Source organism: Artemia franciscana, chromosome 8 (assembly GCF_032884065.1).
Source record: "Artemia franciscana chromosome 8, ASM3288406v1, whole genome shotgun sequence".
Classification (NCBI taxonomy): Eukaryota; Metazoa; Arthropoda; class Branchiopoda; order Anostraca; family Artemiidae; genus Artemia; species Artemia franciscana.
The window spans coordinates 5,553,784-5,570,600 of record NC_088870.1 but is presented as its reverse complement, the minus strand read 5'-3'; the positions used below and the strand labels follow the sequence as shown (position 1 = coordinate 5,570,600).

Genomic DNA, 16,817 nt, shown 5'->3' with positions numbered 1-16,817 from the left:
CAGAGGATGGCTCCAAGCAAGAGACCTGAAAGTTATTCTATACACCAGTAAAATTCAGTTGAAGCTTAGAAAGTTCTCTCATTAGTATTTTAAATCTGGCTATTGAATCAGACTATTCACAATAGAATCTTCAGTTTTGGCAGACAGAGGATGATTCCAAGCAAGAGACCTGAAAGTTATTCTATACACCAGTAAAATTCAGTTGAAGCTTAGAAAGTTCTCTCATTAGTATTTTAAGTCTGGCTATTAAATCAGACTATTCACAATAGAATCTTTGGTTTTGGCAGACATAGGATGGCTCTAAACAAGAGACCTGAAATTTATGCTATACACCAGTACATTTCAGTAGAATCTTAGGAAGTTCTCTCATTAGTACTTTAAATCAGGTTACTGAATCAGACCATTCACAATGGAATATTCAGTTTTAGCAGACAGAGGATGGCTCCAGACACAACACCTGAAAACTGAGCTATGCAACAGGTGCATAATTTACTATAGAGCAGGGGAGCAATTGCCCCTCCCAGACCTAGCCCCCTCCAGACCCCAGTTTGCCCCCCTGCTCCAGCTGAAATTTAGTTTCTTCAGAAATGCTGTCAAAACTAAGATGAGCCTGCATAATTCAAGCATCTGCAGAAACGAGTCAGTTTTCTTTAATGTATCTTTACCTTTATGGTACCATATGGTTTATTTTTCAGTTTTCTTAGTCATTTTCTCTTGATTTAGGAAAATTGGCTCAAAAGTCACCCCTCCCCCCTGGATTTTGATGAAATTACGCCACTACTATGCAATAGTGCAACTCAGTGAAAGCTTAAACAGTTTTCTCATTAGTATTCTGAAATTTGACTATTAAGATTGCTATTGAACAGCATAACTCAGTTGTACTGTTTTTGGGCTGTCTCCCAATTTATTGTTTTTGTAGTGTTGAAGTATGTACAGAAAAGGCTAAAGGTGGGTAAAAAAATATGATGACTATCGAAGTGTTTTATCCATATGTACAAGATATCAGTTTGCCAAAACATTCAAAGTAATTCAAGGTTTATTTGTGAAATAAGACGGATATAATTTGAAAAAATTGAATTTTTCTCCTGATGGTTGTCGGGAGGAGGAGGGGGTAGGAAAGGTCACATTTGTTTATTTTTTTTCAGAATTAGGACAAGAAAACTCCCTGGTCTGGAAGGACATTAAAATCGTTGGTATAACCAGTATTTTGTGTGTATATTTAAGAGGGGGTGGGGGCTGGGTGGGAGTTGTTAGGAGCATGGATTTCATAAAATTTAGTGGGTGATTTAAAAATAGCATCATATTAGATACTTTGGCTATAACATATGCCTGCTCTTTTTCAGGTGCCTTATGAGATATTAAATAAGAAGTTTCGAAGTTCACAGAAGACCCTTGACAGAGAAGCAGCAGCGGTTTTTTCATCATGCCAGGAGATTGACAAATCTAGCGTTATGGATGTGGACTTGGCCCCCAATGTTGCTGGAATCTGTGATCTTTTAGATAATACCGTTGTCAAACTAGGAAATTATAAAAGAAAGGTTAGTTTTATATTCACATTTTGTCTTATAGAATAGAATATGGTTTATTGGCTAAAATTTAGCACACAAGCTAGCATAAACGCGTCAGACCAATTACAATGATAAAACAGATGTTAAGGAATAAACATAATTACAAAGTTACATCAATTATTAAAGTGCAAAATAAAATAGGGAATAAAAGAGTTTTTGCACCTCGTGGTCCACATTTGGGGACACAAGTCAAGTTGGGTATTTGGAGCTCTACGAGCATTAAGTCTTGTATTAGGGAGGATTGGGCGATTTTCTTTGAAGAGGGGAAGAAGACGTCGATGATAGTCAGAACTAACGCACTTGCGCCCAAAGTTCATGGTAAGGATGTGACGTCGTGATTCCAATGTAGTAAGTTCAAGTCTAGCCAAACCTTCATCGTACATAGTATAGGACGTCCCCAGTATAATATTTTTTGCTCTTTTTTGAATGCTTTCAATTTTAGAACATTGGGCGTTGGTCAACCCAGGGTGCCAGACAGGGAAAGCATATTCAAGACATGGTCTTATATAAGAACAATATATTATTTTAAGGTTCTGGATTGATATGGAGAACCGTTTGAGAAGGGAGAAAGATTTAAGGAGAAATGTCCTTAATGTAAGGACTATATAAAATAAGATTTAGATTTTCAGGAACCACTGCAATGACATTGTTCAACAAATTGTTTAACATTGTTCAAGAAAATAACATTGTTCAACAAAACCTGTTTTCTTGCACATGGGAAAGTAGCATGACGCTGTGGAAACCTTACTGTATTTTTTCTGATTTCAAACATGTTATCAGATTTTACCCGTGGATCTAAAGTGGTGGCAGTTCATGAAAATTGGGCGTGGGGGAGTTTGGTTTCTCTTATCAAGAAACAAAGTAGTATATTTTTGAAAGTCCAGGGTGGGCTTTTTTTTTTTTTCTATGGAAAAGGTAATCAAAGGTATTTTCAAAATATGTGTCCAAGTGACGAGGTATGAAAGCCTTGAGTATAAGTAGGAGGAGTTCTGAAACTTAATTTGTTTGTTAACAAATCAGCTGATTTCAAGCTTTAAAAAAAATCTGTTTGATAGCTGTGAACTGAGTTTTGGATTCTTAATTGCTTTACATGAATGCAACGCATTGTGGCATAAAAATTACAATAGTAATTTGTATTCTAAGGGACCAATTATACATATTTACAATTATTGTTTTTTCGATAAGATTGTTTGTAATTACAAAAATTTTTCGCAAAAAAAAAAACGATCTAGATAGGTCATGACTTTGGGAAATTCGTCTAGGGCCTTAATTCATTTTGGAAAAAGATTATAAATTGAATCATGATTCAATAAACTGAATCACTTACTATAAATAAGGCGAATCACCAAAAGTAAAAAATAAAGTTGAAGTACTTGTGTACTTCAGCAATTGTTTGTACAATGGGGCTTTTTTAAAATAGAAAAAAAATGTTTTTATTTTTAGTTCTTAGTAAATTTTGATTAATTTTAATATTTTTTTAAGGTTTGAAATATATAAAACCAGTAAGGATTTTTTTTTGATTTTATAGAATAGAATAGAATGCTACCCAGCTTTTTCTATGGCGACTGCTAGGTGAAGAAATTGGACCCTTCAATGTGGATAGTGGCGCAAAACAGGAGTGCATATTGTCCCTCGTTTTGTTTAACTCTGTATAGAATGGATTCTAGAAAGAACACTCTCGAGTTTTGATGGTGTCACTATGGGATTGGGCATTAACCTGTCTGACCTGGACTACGCGGATGACATTGTTGCTCTTGCTGCTGATCCAGCAACTGCCCAAGAAATGCTAAATAAAATAGCATATTTCTCTCAGCTACTGGATATGAAGATCAACACAGTCAAAACTAAAATCATTGATCAAAATATATAGTTGCACTATCAGCTTATGCTTTATGGACAGAAATTGGAAAAAGCCGATAGCTTTACTTATCTTGACTCGCTAATAGACTCTCGTGGAGCCTGTAACCTTGACGTACAGGACAGAATCAACAAAGCCCAAGCCATCATCTCTAATCTCAACCGCCATCTGTGAAACCGACGGGAGATCAGTATGAAGAAAAAAAAAATATTGTGTCTATAAGACGGCTGTTAGGTCTTTTCTCTTCTATGTAGTTGAGACATGGCTACTGAAGGCATTTCATCTCCATGGTGTGGAAGTCGTCGACCACCGCTGTTTACAAAAATTCCTGAGGATTTGATACTTCGACGGAATCTCAAATGCTGATGTGCGTAACTGCTGCTGTAACATTGAGCCCACAGATATGATTGTCACTGCGTTGGCTTGACAATGTCCTAAGAAAACCTAATGACCGCATCATAAAGCAAGTGTTTCTAGCTGCTCCATTGCCAGATTGGCGGAGAAATTCTGGCGGTCAATTGAAGAATTCGTTGGCAAATGTCAGAAACGAACCTGATACCATTGGCGAATTTCCGAAGTTTGGCAGAAGGTGGGAGAGCTGGTGGCTCCGGTTTGCAGAAAAACTGGCATAAGATTTGCGATAAATGGGAGTCAGCCATACAGAGCATACGGAGTCTTCTAGATGCCGGGTGAAGCGTCCACGTCTGGTCCCGCAGCAAGTAAGTAGGTAAGAGCAGGGGATGGAGATTTGTAGATTTTTCTCAAGAAAGCATATTTTGGAACATAGAGTAGGTGTATCTCTTTGTTTTTATAAAGAGTATATTAAATTATAACTTAAAGTATATTTTTAGATTGAAGAGTCTTTTACTGATGAGCTTGATGCAGCCCAAATTTGTAAGCGTCGGATTGAGCATTTGAGAATGGGAGCATCGGCTTTTGAAAATGCTAGTGACCCGAATAACGAGCCAGTCTTGTCACAATGGAAGAGAACTAGGTTAGATCGCTTTTTGGTTGAACACCTTCTTCGTACTGGACATTATGGTAAGTATTGCACGCACTGAATAAGTTGTCACAATAGAAGAGAACTAGGATAGGTTGAACATTTTGGTTTTTGAGCTTTTTGGTGGAACATTTTCTTCCTGTTGGGTATTATGTTAAGTGTTAAATGCAACACGTCTATTGAGAGAACTAGGTTGGGTCGCTTTTTGGTTGAACATCTTCTATTAGCACATTACTGTACTGAATGTATGGAGATTAAGTACTTAGTGCTGGGAGGGGTATGCCTAAACCTTGTTACGAAACAAACAAACGGTCAAATGGGGATATTTGTTCTGTCATAGAAAGGCAGTGTGGTCTGGGAAAAGGATAACTAATTTTAGATATTACGTCGATAATGACGTAATATCTAAGAATCGATAACCCTGTTATATTTTTTTTTAATCACTTCTCTGTGGAACACAGCCCTAACGATGTGACTACATATATGAAGGTTTTTGCTGATGAAAATTCTTATTTCAGAATGGTAAAAAAAATCCAATCAACCTTCATTGTTACAGAAAAATAATTGGTAAAATTTGAGCTTGATTACCTGGTTAGATTCTCTTAAACCCTTTCCTTTGGTAAGATTTCCTGAGCCCTTTATTACGGCCTGAAAAATACTAGTGTTCCCATTACTTGAGTATATAAATTTAAATATTTTCACTCTTTAAAAGTATTAATTTTTTTAATGTACACACGAGATTAGATTTATATTTACAGAACACGGTCACATGGAAATTTTTTAGCTATTTTAAAGTGAATACAAATCCAAATTAAAAAATACATATGTATTTAAAGAAGAGGTGACATGCAAGCATAAATGTCGAATTTGTTTTCACGTTAAAAAGATGTAGAAATTCCTTTTCATGAAGATGGTGCTGGTTGCATTAAATTTTTTTTTAGTAATGGTTGGAAATTTGGTACTGTTTTGTGATTTGCACTCCTTCTTCCTTCTTCTCTAGATTAAATAAAAGACAAGTTTTCTCATCTGAAAATAAGGACCAATATTAAAACTTACCGAACAAAAATTATTACGTATAGGAGGGGTTCATCCCCTTGTTGATGCCTCGCTCTTTATGCTAAAGTTTGAATTTTGTTCCAATTCTTTAAGAATGACCACTAAACCAAAAAAGCCGTTTAATTAGAATAAAAAGTTCTTTTGAAAGTGCTAAAAAACTTTAGCGTAAAGAGGGAGGCATTAAAGAGGGGTCGAAACCCCTCATATACGTAATAATACCTTTTCGTTTTAAGTTTTACTGTTGCTCCTTATTTTTATTTGAAAAAAACTTGTCTTTTTTAAATTTAATTCCCGACCTTTTTAAATAATACTGGGAATTCCGTCGCCCCCTTCATGGGAAATTCTCTTACCCCATGGAAAGATACTCCCACGTAACCCCCTTCCCCGACTCCCCTCCATTTACAACTAATTGATTCCCAAAAGCAACTACACCTTCAAAGCAAAGCACCTTCTTAATCTGTATGGTGCCACATATTTTTAAACTGCTTATTGTTGATTTTTGACCCACGCATCTTTTTTTTTCTTTTTTTCTCTTTTATATTTTATATTTTCTCATGTAATAATTTTTCTCTGTCCTTGGTACTTTAAGTACTTTGGGGAATTTTCATCTTGGGTTGGTTTGGATCTTCCGTGCTTCGGATTTCTATTAGAAATTGTTCATCCTATAGTATGGCAGTATGAGATATGATCTATCTAGACACACTTCATCAGCCGATGACTCTCTCTGAATAATTGTCAGAAAAGAATTTCAGTTTAAAAAAAATTATTTTAATTATCTTAGTTAAATCAGAATTTTAAATAATTAAAATTAATAAATTAAATAAAAATAATTAACGCTAAATTAATGTTAAATAACATAAATTAGTATTAATTAAAATAAAAATATTAATGCATAAAAAAATTAATAGATTAATAAAATAAATAAATTAAAAAAATGAAATAAGTTAGTAAATACATTAAAAAAATTAATTTCAAATGAAAATAAACAAAAATTTAACTAAAAATAGTTTTAGTCTTCTCAAATTAAAATGGCTTCATTCAATTTTTTTTTTACGTGTTGTAACGCTGATCGGCGAAAATAAATAAGTGAAACTAATAAGTTAAGTATAATTTAAAGAATTTAATTATTTATTAACAGTTTAATTGTTAATTATTAGCAAAAAACATTAACATTAGCTCAAACGTTAACAATCTGGCGATATACCTTCAAAGGAAAGCCATACCCTCTTAAGCGATTTGGTGCCATATCTTTTTAGCTTATTTTTTGCTGATTTTCCCCAACATTTTCTGTTTTTTTTTATGCCCGCCACTAACAAAAACTGCTTAACTATGAGTGATTAACTGAATATTATTTATTGTTGTTTTCTAGTAGTTTTGCTTAATGTTCTGTAAATAAGGTATGTGGCCTGTTCGATGTTCGAATTTAGCTAAGTGATTTATTTCTCACATTTCCGTAATGGCTGTTTATAGCCTCTTTCAGTTTGGCAGTACGGGAATGTGTGTACGCATTGTCTATTTTGCTTATGAATCATTTCAATTTCAAGTAAAGAGGTATTTTGTATTAAAAAAAAAAAAAATTTTAAGATTTTATAAGTTTCAATTTAATCAATTAAAGCAATCAGAATTCGTTCCTTGTATGATTTACGCTCTACCTAATTCTCTCTAATGTGTTTGTCTGACGCTCAATTTTAATAAAATATACCAAATTAAAGTAAAAATATAATGTTCCAGAAACAAATTTGGGCTATACATATGCACATTAGAGGAAGGGGAGGGTAAAGTATAGCGGGTCTGCATGCCTAATTTGTTAGGTACAATTATTCTGCATATTATATAGTAAGAATTGTTTTCTAACTTTACACTGTCCAAATGCTTTACCCCCCCCCCCCCTAATGTGCAAATATTCAGCCCAAATTATATGTTTTTCATCTATTCTGTCGCTTCTCTTTGTCTTGTCTCACGCTAAGCTGAAAGAAACTAACGAAAATAAAACAAAAAACTGGTTCTATAATTTGTCAATGAATGCACAACATTAGGTAGAGCGTTTATCACATAAGTACCCAGATTTTAACTTCACTGTCCTTAGTACTTTAAGTTTTTACTCGGATTCTCCTCTAAGCATTCGTAATATATCTTTACTAGTTGCGGTCTTAGGGGAGGGATAGAGAGGGCACTTGCTCCTGGCGAAAAATTTCAAAGAAATAATCTACCGGTTATAATTCATTTTATAATTTCTAAAGTTTTATTTTTATTAAAATAAAGTATAGAGTTTAGTTAATAAATGAAACTAATTAATAAATTATTAATTAATCGGGAAAATAAATATAGATTAAAAATGATGAAATAATAATGATTAATTTAAAATAATGAATAATAGTTAAATAATGAAATAAAAAAATAAAGAATACATTATTAATTAATTAATCAATTGAAAATAATTTTGTTAATGATTGAAAATTTTGTTAAAATTTGGCCTGATAATTTTATGGGAGATAGGGGGGGGGGGCTAATCAAACTTTGCCCCGAGCACAAGAGAGACCAGAACCGCCGCTGATCTTTACAGGCTTACAGCTTTAAACAGATGTGCATTGAAGTAAGAACCCTGCTTAGTGCTGTGAGGAAAAAGTAAAAGGTTGTAGTTAAAAAAGAAACTTCCCGTTTAAAAAAAAAAAATTGATTTTATGGTATATTTTGTAAGAAATTCATTCACTTTAGTGAACTGATCCGAAATAACTTTTTCTCTGGTTGAACATGATTGTTGTTTGGATGGGTTGCCTTGTTGTCCTATTAAAGTTGTGGTATCCGTTTTCTTTTCATGTGAATGCTCCTCTTATTGTGTATTGAAAGAGAGAAAGTATATGCACATAATTCTTTCTATCAGGAATAATATGAACTTTGAACTTTCTCTTGTGTACACATTTAATTTAGTTGATGTATAACTACTGCCATGAAACTGAGATAATTCAATTGACCAAATTTAATTGTTAGTTTTAGTTTTAATTGAGTTAATTTAATCCGATATACTTCAATTGATCTTTTAGCCACTACATGAAATTGGTTCAACTCAGTTGATTATTAACTTATAATTAGTTTGCTCACATTTCATTTAGTTTATTTTTAGCTGCTGTGATGAAATTGATACAATTTTTAATTAGGTCATTTCAGTCGAATTTAAGTCTGTTTGTTTTTAGCTTTTGTCTTTAAATTAATTTTAATTAAAATGGTTATTAATTTTTAATTAATTTAATCATATTCAGTTCATTTTTTTTGCGATTGCCATAAGGTTGATTAAACTTAACTGATTAATAGTTTATTGTAATTAATTTCGTTTGGTGGCACTTAAATAGGTCTACTTTTTAGCTAATGCCACAAGACTGATTTATTTCAGTGAATAGCAATTTATGTAATTAAATGATATTCAGTTAAATTTATATACTGGCTACTTCCATGGAATTAATTTAATTTAGTTAATTAACAATTTTGATTAGTTTAATCAATTTAGTCAAGTTAATTTTTCATAACTGCCATGCGATTCTTCAAATTTAATTGAATTAATAACTAATTATAATTTATTCGTGTCTACATAAGTTTGCTTTTTAGCTACTGGTACAAAACTGATTAATTTGTATTAAATGTAATTAATTCGGTAGAATGATATTCGTTCAAGTTTATTTCTTAGTGAATGCCATGGATTTAATTTAATTTTGTTCGGTTAAATGTTAAAGTTTAATTTGTTCAGTTTAATCAAATTTAATTCAGTTTATTTTTAGCTACTGCCATGAAATTGATTGATGATAATCGTCAATTGAAGAGCTTAACCAACATAGATATTTATTTGGTGGCTCAAGCAGTTGAAACTAGTTTGTTGAATAGAGAAACAGCTACTGCGTTAGCCTGGTGCCATGATAATCGATCTAAATTGAAAAAGCTTCATTCTCAGTTTGAATTTCATTTGAGAAAACAAGATTTTATTGAGCTCATTCGTACTGGGCGTAGAGTGGAAGCAGTCAGGTAAATTTGGTTCATTTGAAAAATTTTCGTTATTATTCTAGAAAGGGTTACGAATGTTGCACACGAGGGAGGAATTTAACCCCTTTCAATTTTAATCTGATTTGATAATCTATTTTTGACTAATATTCTAGTATGGAGAATGAATGTCGCACCCAAGGGCGAGCTCCTTCTGAATTTGATTTGGTTTGATACATAAATTAAATTAACTAATTTAGTTAATTAGCCTACTACTACTGCTAATAACTCACCGCAGCACCAAGCCACCTGAGGCCAACACAGCTGCGTACCTTCCTCCCCCATCTCAATCTGTTCAAAGTCTTCCTCTTTACACCCTCCCAAGAAGTTCCCATTTCCCTTAAAGCTCTTCTACAACAGAATCGAACACTTGCTCATAATCTATAAAACTGAGGACTAAAGATGTTTGATGACTCAGGCACTTCTCAATTATTATTTATTTTATTTCTAACCCGTCATACAATACAAAGTAAACAGAGACGGAGTATACAGACAAAACGACAAAAAAAAGGAATATGAGAAAAAAAAACAAAAAAAAACAAAAAACCAAAAAAAAACATCACAACAATGGAATAATTTATAAAGAACATTTGATGAAGCACTGAACCGTTTTTGCATACATACAACTTTAAATATCACTGTACAGGAATACATACATACATACATGCATATTTAATTCCCATAAAAAAAAAACAAAAAAAAAAACTCACTACAAAAGAATACACAACACACAAGAAAAATAAAGAACACATGAGTATCTAACTACAAAAAATAAAAAACCTATTGCCTCAAAATAATTGCCCAAGGATGAGTAACAATATTAGAGTTATATCTGGCGATCTGGGCTAATATTGCTTCATTAGGGTTGATGATCCCATACCGACTTGTCACAATACGGTTACTTGTCCATGGTGGAAGCCGTAAGAGGTACTTTGCATATTTATAATATGTAGACCGCAATTTTTTCTTATCTTCCTTTTGGAAAATCCTCCAAAAGGGACTTAGATACAGATAATGAGGTAGTGCCATTGCATTATATAGATGGGCCAAAATCCGCCGATCAAACTGACGCTTATAAACTACAACACGGCTATACGCTAAAGAGATCCGCTTCTGCAGATGACTCTGCAAAAGATGACGTGTTTCAAGCATAGACCGACCAATAGGGATCCCCAAATAAACTATGTGTTCGGCAAGCCGAACAGTAGCACCACCCAGCCTAACATCAACAGCAGACCCTTGCTTAGCATTAAATAACAACACATCAGATTTCTTTTCGTTAAACTGAAGGCCTATTTTTCCATATTCTACTTGAAGCTGGATAAAATTCTCCTCTAAACCGTGAAGGAGGCGGCTCAAATTAAGTACATCGTCTGCATAGCTTATTAACGATAGATCAATTCCTCTCAGAATGTATGTCAGATTTGACTTAGATTGTGGTTTAACGATGCTGTTATTAAATGCGGTAAGAGTGAAAAATTGGTCGACACATCCTCTACCTTTCCTAAAACCGCACTGTTCTTCTCTTAAAACTTTGTCTATAATATCTCTCAGTCTAAAAAGTATCATATTACTAAGTAATTTGCTACCTATGGAGACCAGATAATGCCTCGATAATCACCGCACTCACTCTTATCACCTTTCTTATGCAGTGATTTAATTAGAGTTTTCCTAAAACCCCTTGTTGCTCCCTCTTTTTCAAAAATCATTTTCGTAATCTTCAGTAACTCATTTCTAACCTCAGAGTCGCCAAATTTAAGAAGCTCCTTTACCACACTATCAGCACCTAGGGCCTTATTATTTTTTTTTAAATTCTTTTAGCACTGTCGCTATGTCTCCCTCACAAAACAAATCTTCCTTCACATCCATTGTATCACAACAATTTTTCATTGTCCTCTATATCTTTTCCTGCAACTCAATCTCGGTCAACCACACTATCAGCACCTAGGGCCTTATTATTTTTTTTTAAAATTCTTTTAGCACTGTCGCTATGTCTCCCTCACAAAACAAATCTTCCTTCACATCCATTGTATCACAACAATTTTTCATTGTCCTCTATATCTTTTCCTGCAACTCAATCTCGGTCAACCACACTATCAGCACCTAGGGCCTTATTATTTTTTTTTTAAATTCTTTTAGCACTGTCGCTATGTCTCCCTCACAAAACAAATCTTCCTTCACATCCATTGTATCACAACAATTTTTCATTGTCCTCTATATCTTTTCCTGCAACTCAATCTCGGTCAACCACACTATCAGCACCTAGGGCCTTATTATTTTTTTTTTAAATTCTTTTAGCACTGTCGCTATGTCTCCCTCACAAAAAAAATCTTCCTTCACATCCATTGTATCACAACAATTTTTCATTGTCCTCTATATCTTTTCCTGCAACTCAATCTCGGTCAACCACACTATCAGCACCTAGGGCCTTATTATTTTTTTTTTAAATTCTTTTAGCACTGTCGCTATGTCTCCCTCACAAAAAAAATCTTCCTTCACATCCATTGTATCACAACAATTTTTCATTGTCCTCTATATCTTTTCCTGCAACTCAATCTCGGTTTAGCACATTCTCAAAATGTTCTGCCCATCTTTCTTTAATTCTTTCCTTATAACTAATTGTCTCACCGTTCCTATCTTTATCTGGGACAAGTACGGATTGACTATTCTCTCTCAATTTATTAGCATCCCAGTACATTATTTTGTTATTATGTCTTCTAGCTGCATCTTCTAGGTCCTCGACTATTTTATCCATGGTTTCAACACCTCCTTAGTTAATATTTTAATGCTTTATCCACTTTCTTTACATTCCTTTTTTATAGGATTTATCACTCAAATGATTCTTGTACAAGTTTATTAACATACAGCTTTTTCACTATTTTCCTAGCTGCGCTCCTAACTTTCTTCCCTAAGACACCATCAGCAACTTTCACAAATTCTTTTCCTAAAATTATTCCATCCATCTTTTACATTGTGAAATTTTAAACTCTCAAGTTTAGTATTCAACTGTTCCTGGAAAGTTCTCTCAAATTCTCATCCGGGAGTCTATCAACATGATAACTTCCCGGGAGGCAGTTACCCTTCCGATATTTCAGCTTTGAATTAACCCTTGACACTACTTTATCTTTACTTTTAACATCAATAACAGCTCTCCTATATATTTTAGTATCTTGTATTGGTCCTGCCAGTCTTTGGTTCACGATAACATAATCAGTAAGGTTTGCTGTCTTACCATCATGTGAATACCATGTTAACTTTGGGCCATTTTATGACCAAACTTCATATTGGTTATAGCTAGGTTGTTATACCTACAAAATTGCAAAAGTCTATAGCCATTACTGTTTTCTTTTCCTACACCAAATTTACCTAGGCTAGGATACCATCTGTCCCTATTTCTATCGACCTGGGCGTCAAAATCTCCTAATAAAAACATCATATTTCTACCTGGGACCCTACCTGTTTGCTCGTGTAATTGTAATTAAAGTTCATCTAAGTCACTAGTATCTCCGTCAGTCGGTTCTAAAGGGGCACATACTGCACATACTACTATAACTGATACCCTGAACTTTTTGTCATAAAATGAGCGATTAGTATTCTACTATTAATACCTTCCCAGCCAAAACCTCATGCCTGAGTAAATAGATTTTATATCACCTAATTTCATGCTTCCTACCCCTGGGATATGAGTTTCAGAAAACTCCTAATCAGTCCAGTTTGAATCGTCTGAATTCGTCAGTCAAAATATCGATACGAACGTCGTAATATTCCAAGTTCTAATTTTCATATTCTCTAAATCATTGAAATTATTTTGGCCTCAGGATAAGCAATGGTCCCGGCTACCAGTGCAGGACAGGCACCAACACATCTTCTCAAGTCTACACCGAGGCGCTTAAGCCGGCTTAGAATCGGACAGCAAGAAGTCCCTGGGGCCTCCAGTATGAATGGAGTTTTCAGCATTTGGCGATGTCCTTCTATCAACAAGATTTGAAATGCTGCACAGACAGTTTCAAGCCTGTTACCTCCGATTCATTATATATTCATGCCTGCAAATATATTGCTACTGCGGGGAGACAAACCATAGTAGAAAATTAGCTTGGAATAGGTTTTTCAGTCCGAAAACGCCCGCCAAAACATACCAAATCAAATCCCGCGCGAATGCAGCGTCCTTTACTAGGCTATAATCTCTTCGAGGGGCCCCACTCTTCAAGTGGGAAATGAGTTGACCGCAAGGTACCTAGCCTTGCAGGTACCCCGAAAGGGTCGAGGCAGCCTTTTGGAGAGGACGTTGACTGTAGATCTAGATCTTAAGCCCCGCTGCAGTTGTCCTCATATAGAGGATCCTCCCACGATGGTGTTCTGCGTCATCGTGCAATTTAATCCATTACTGGGAGAAGGTTTGTAACTCACGGGACGTGTGCACACACCGGTGGGCCCTGTTGAGTGTACATTTGAGGGGCCTTCTTCATCCTCCATCTGTATTTACGGCCCTGGGTGAGGGGTGCCCCAGTTTCTATTATGGACCCCCAGGGACAAGGTCCCGCCTTGGTCCATCTAGAGATAAGGTTCCAACAATATATCTGTAGGGCGTTCCTATGTTCCATCTGGGGACGTGCTGAGTGGCCTGGGGGAGGTCCCTACTGAGCAGTAGACCTATAAATCATATATATATATATATATATATATATATATATATATATATATATATATATATATATACATATATATATAAAATATGTATATGTATATCTATGTATACATAAGGGTTGGTTGCAGAAATTTTTGAGGAAGCTCATTGGGTTGAAAATTAAAAGTTCTAGTTGCCCTTTCAAAAATCAAACGTAATAGGAGGGCAGCAAGCCCCCTCCTACGCCCTTTTTAGCTGCCCTCCCCCAAAAGATATCCGATCAAAATTTTGAGACATCGATTTTGTTAAAAATAGTCTGAGGTCCAAACAATTATGCCACTTCTGTAGGATACTAATGAAGATTACAAGACAACCTACAGCACTGTCAATCGTTGGAAACATTTAATATTCCGACCCTATCTCAAACAACTTTCCTAAGCTGACAAACAAGAGAGCAGAGACAAAACAAAACGAACTAGAGAATCTAAGATTCCTTTTTTTCTTCTTTCATTTCGCCCCCTTTACAATGTATCGAAGATCCTAGCCTAATAAGATTCTAACCAATAAAAGTGACAATTTAGCAGCACAATCTTACAACCATGACATTGGTAAAAGAAATCCATCTCGCTCTAAAAACAATATCATTGGAGCTAAAGATATAGAAACTTAACATAAAATGATTCAACAATTCATCATGCAAGAGCCAAAGGCTCTCACATAATACAATCACTCCCCTTTTCAACCCCCCGGGCTTATCTTAACCGGGACAAGGGCCAAAAGTTATAAATGGTTGCGCATTTTTGACAGGCCTATTTGCAGATAAATCTAGGCTTGTTAAATATTTTTGAATCTTATGCAAAAAAAGTAAGCATTCCTTCCCTTCTTTACGCAAATAAAAAGATTACACAAATTATATTCTGTGCCTAATAACTAATTAATGAACTTTGGAAGAAACGTCACCGTATTGTAACATTATGAAACATTTGGGGTTATAGAGGTCCAGGGTTCCATCGTGAAAAAAACTTGATGTAATACTGATGGTCAAAATAGTTATTCCGATAAAAAGGGATGAAATATATTAAAATTAGGATTCTGAAAGGAAACTCCCTGAAATGATCTTAATTTGGAATAAAATCAGAAACAAGAAATTAAATCAAACACAAATTTTTAAGCCAAACACAAATTAAACCAAAAACCCGTTTGCACTCGAATACAAGCAAATAGCAATATCAAAACTGAAGAAAAACAAAAATTATCCGGTTAGAAGATGGGAGAGGGGACTCCCGCTCTCTCAATCCCAGACTCTATGAGCTGAAGTTTGACTTTTTCCCTCGGTTGGTGGAAGATTGATTGCTATTATAGAAGAGGAGGTTGATACAAATATTTATTTTATATGTTTATTTATCATACAAATATTTATTTAGTGGCTCGGAAATGGAAATGTTTATTTATTTGGATTCGTTTTAATTCTTTAGTTCAAATGTCTTGAAAGGAATTATATAAATAAAATACTTGCAATTAATAGATGACTATATTTTCCTCACTCTAATATTTTTGTTTTTAATTAGTATTTGAACTTTAGCGTAAATAGTGGTTTTTCTGGGGGTTGGCAGCCTTTCTCCATATAAAGGCTAATTTGGTTCAGTTTCAGCTTTAATGTCACCCTTTATTTTTATTTGAAAAACTTATTTTTTATTCCTTTCAAGCCCGAAGGTGTAGGAGATAAGACGTGTAGTTAATTAGCCCGGGGCCACAATAATCGGTGTAAATTGAAAAAAAAATCATAACCAGTTTGAATTCCATTTGAGAAAGCAAAATAATTGAAAATGTGCTAAAATCTATTGACTAAATTACGTATGATAACCAAAAAATGAAATGGAAAACAAGCTTGATCAAGGCAAATCGAGAAAAAAGACTAATAATAAATGTTTTGGACTGTTATTCATATTCCATTGCCTGCAAAAAAGAGAATAATGTAACAAATCAAACATAAATATTTACTATTGAGGAAAAATACAATTTGCGATATCCGCTTTTGATAACAGCATGTATAGTGGTGAACTGTTCTTTTTTATCACAATTTGGAATGTTTGGTTCGTGACAACATGACAAAAGAAAGAAAAAAAGGTTAAGATTGCTTACTAGCTGTGGAGTAAATTCTTTTTGACATATCAATGTATTTTTTTACCTAAAATTTCGTACAACCGTTTATTTGGTGTTTCTCACTTTTTATTATTTATTCCATCAGTCCATCTTCATCAATAGCGTAATCAGTAATTCATAATCCTCGGTTGGGTCATTACTTTTAGCAGAAGACTAAAGATAATTGATTTAATAACTAATAAGCTTAAATCAAGAAAAGGGGGATTTCATTTATAAGGGGGGGGGTATAATTATTGTATTGTTTGTTGCTTCTCTCTTTGGAACTCTAACGGAATATTTAGTTGGTTATCTCCGCATGTTTTGAATTAACAGCACCTTCTTTTAAATTTCATCATATGTAGTTGTTATTAATGAGTACACATAGGCATCTATTAAATACTTTGAAAGATGGCATGCTTGACGAATTCTTTGGCAATAGGTACGGTGATTTTTTAAAAAGGAGAAAAGGATGAAATCATTTAGTTAAATAAGAAAAGATGGAAAATAATTCATGAAAGAATGCCTGAATTAAAACACTTAAAA

The 16,817-nt window shown here is 34.2% G+C and overlaps 1 protein-coding gene across 1 annotated transcript in view; it reads left to right on the top strand.

The window, feature by feature from the left end:
- The window catches only part of LOC136029901 (E3 ubiquitin-protein transferase MAEA-like), a 58,379-nt gene that overhangs the window by 11,183 nt on the left and 30,379 nt on the right, over positions 1-16,817 (top strand). Inside the window, exons 2-4 of the mRNA XM_065708398.1 lie at positions 1,344-1,538; positions 4,278-4,467; positions 9,253-9,493. Coding sequence (XP_065564470.1) covers positions 1,344-1,538; positions 4,278-4,467; positions 9,253-9,493 — 626 coding nt within the window. The remainder of the gene's footprint in view (positions 1-1,343; positions 1,539-4,277; positions 4,468-9,252; positions 9,494-16,817) is intronic.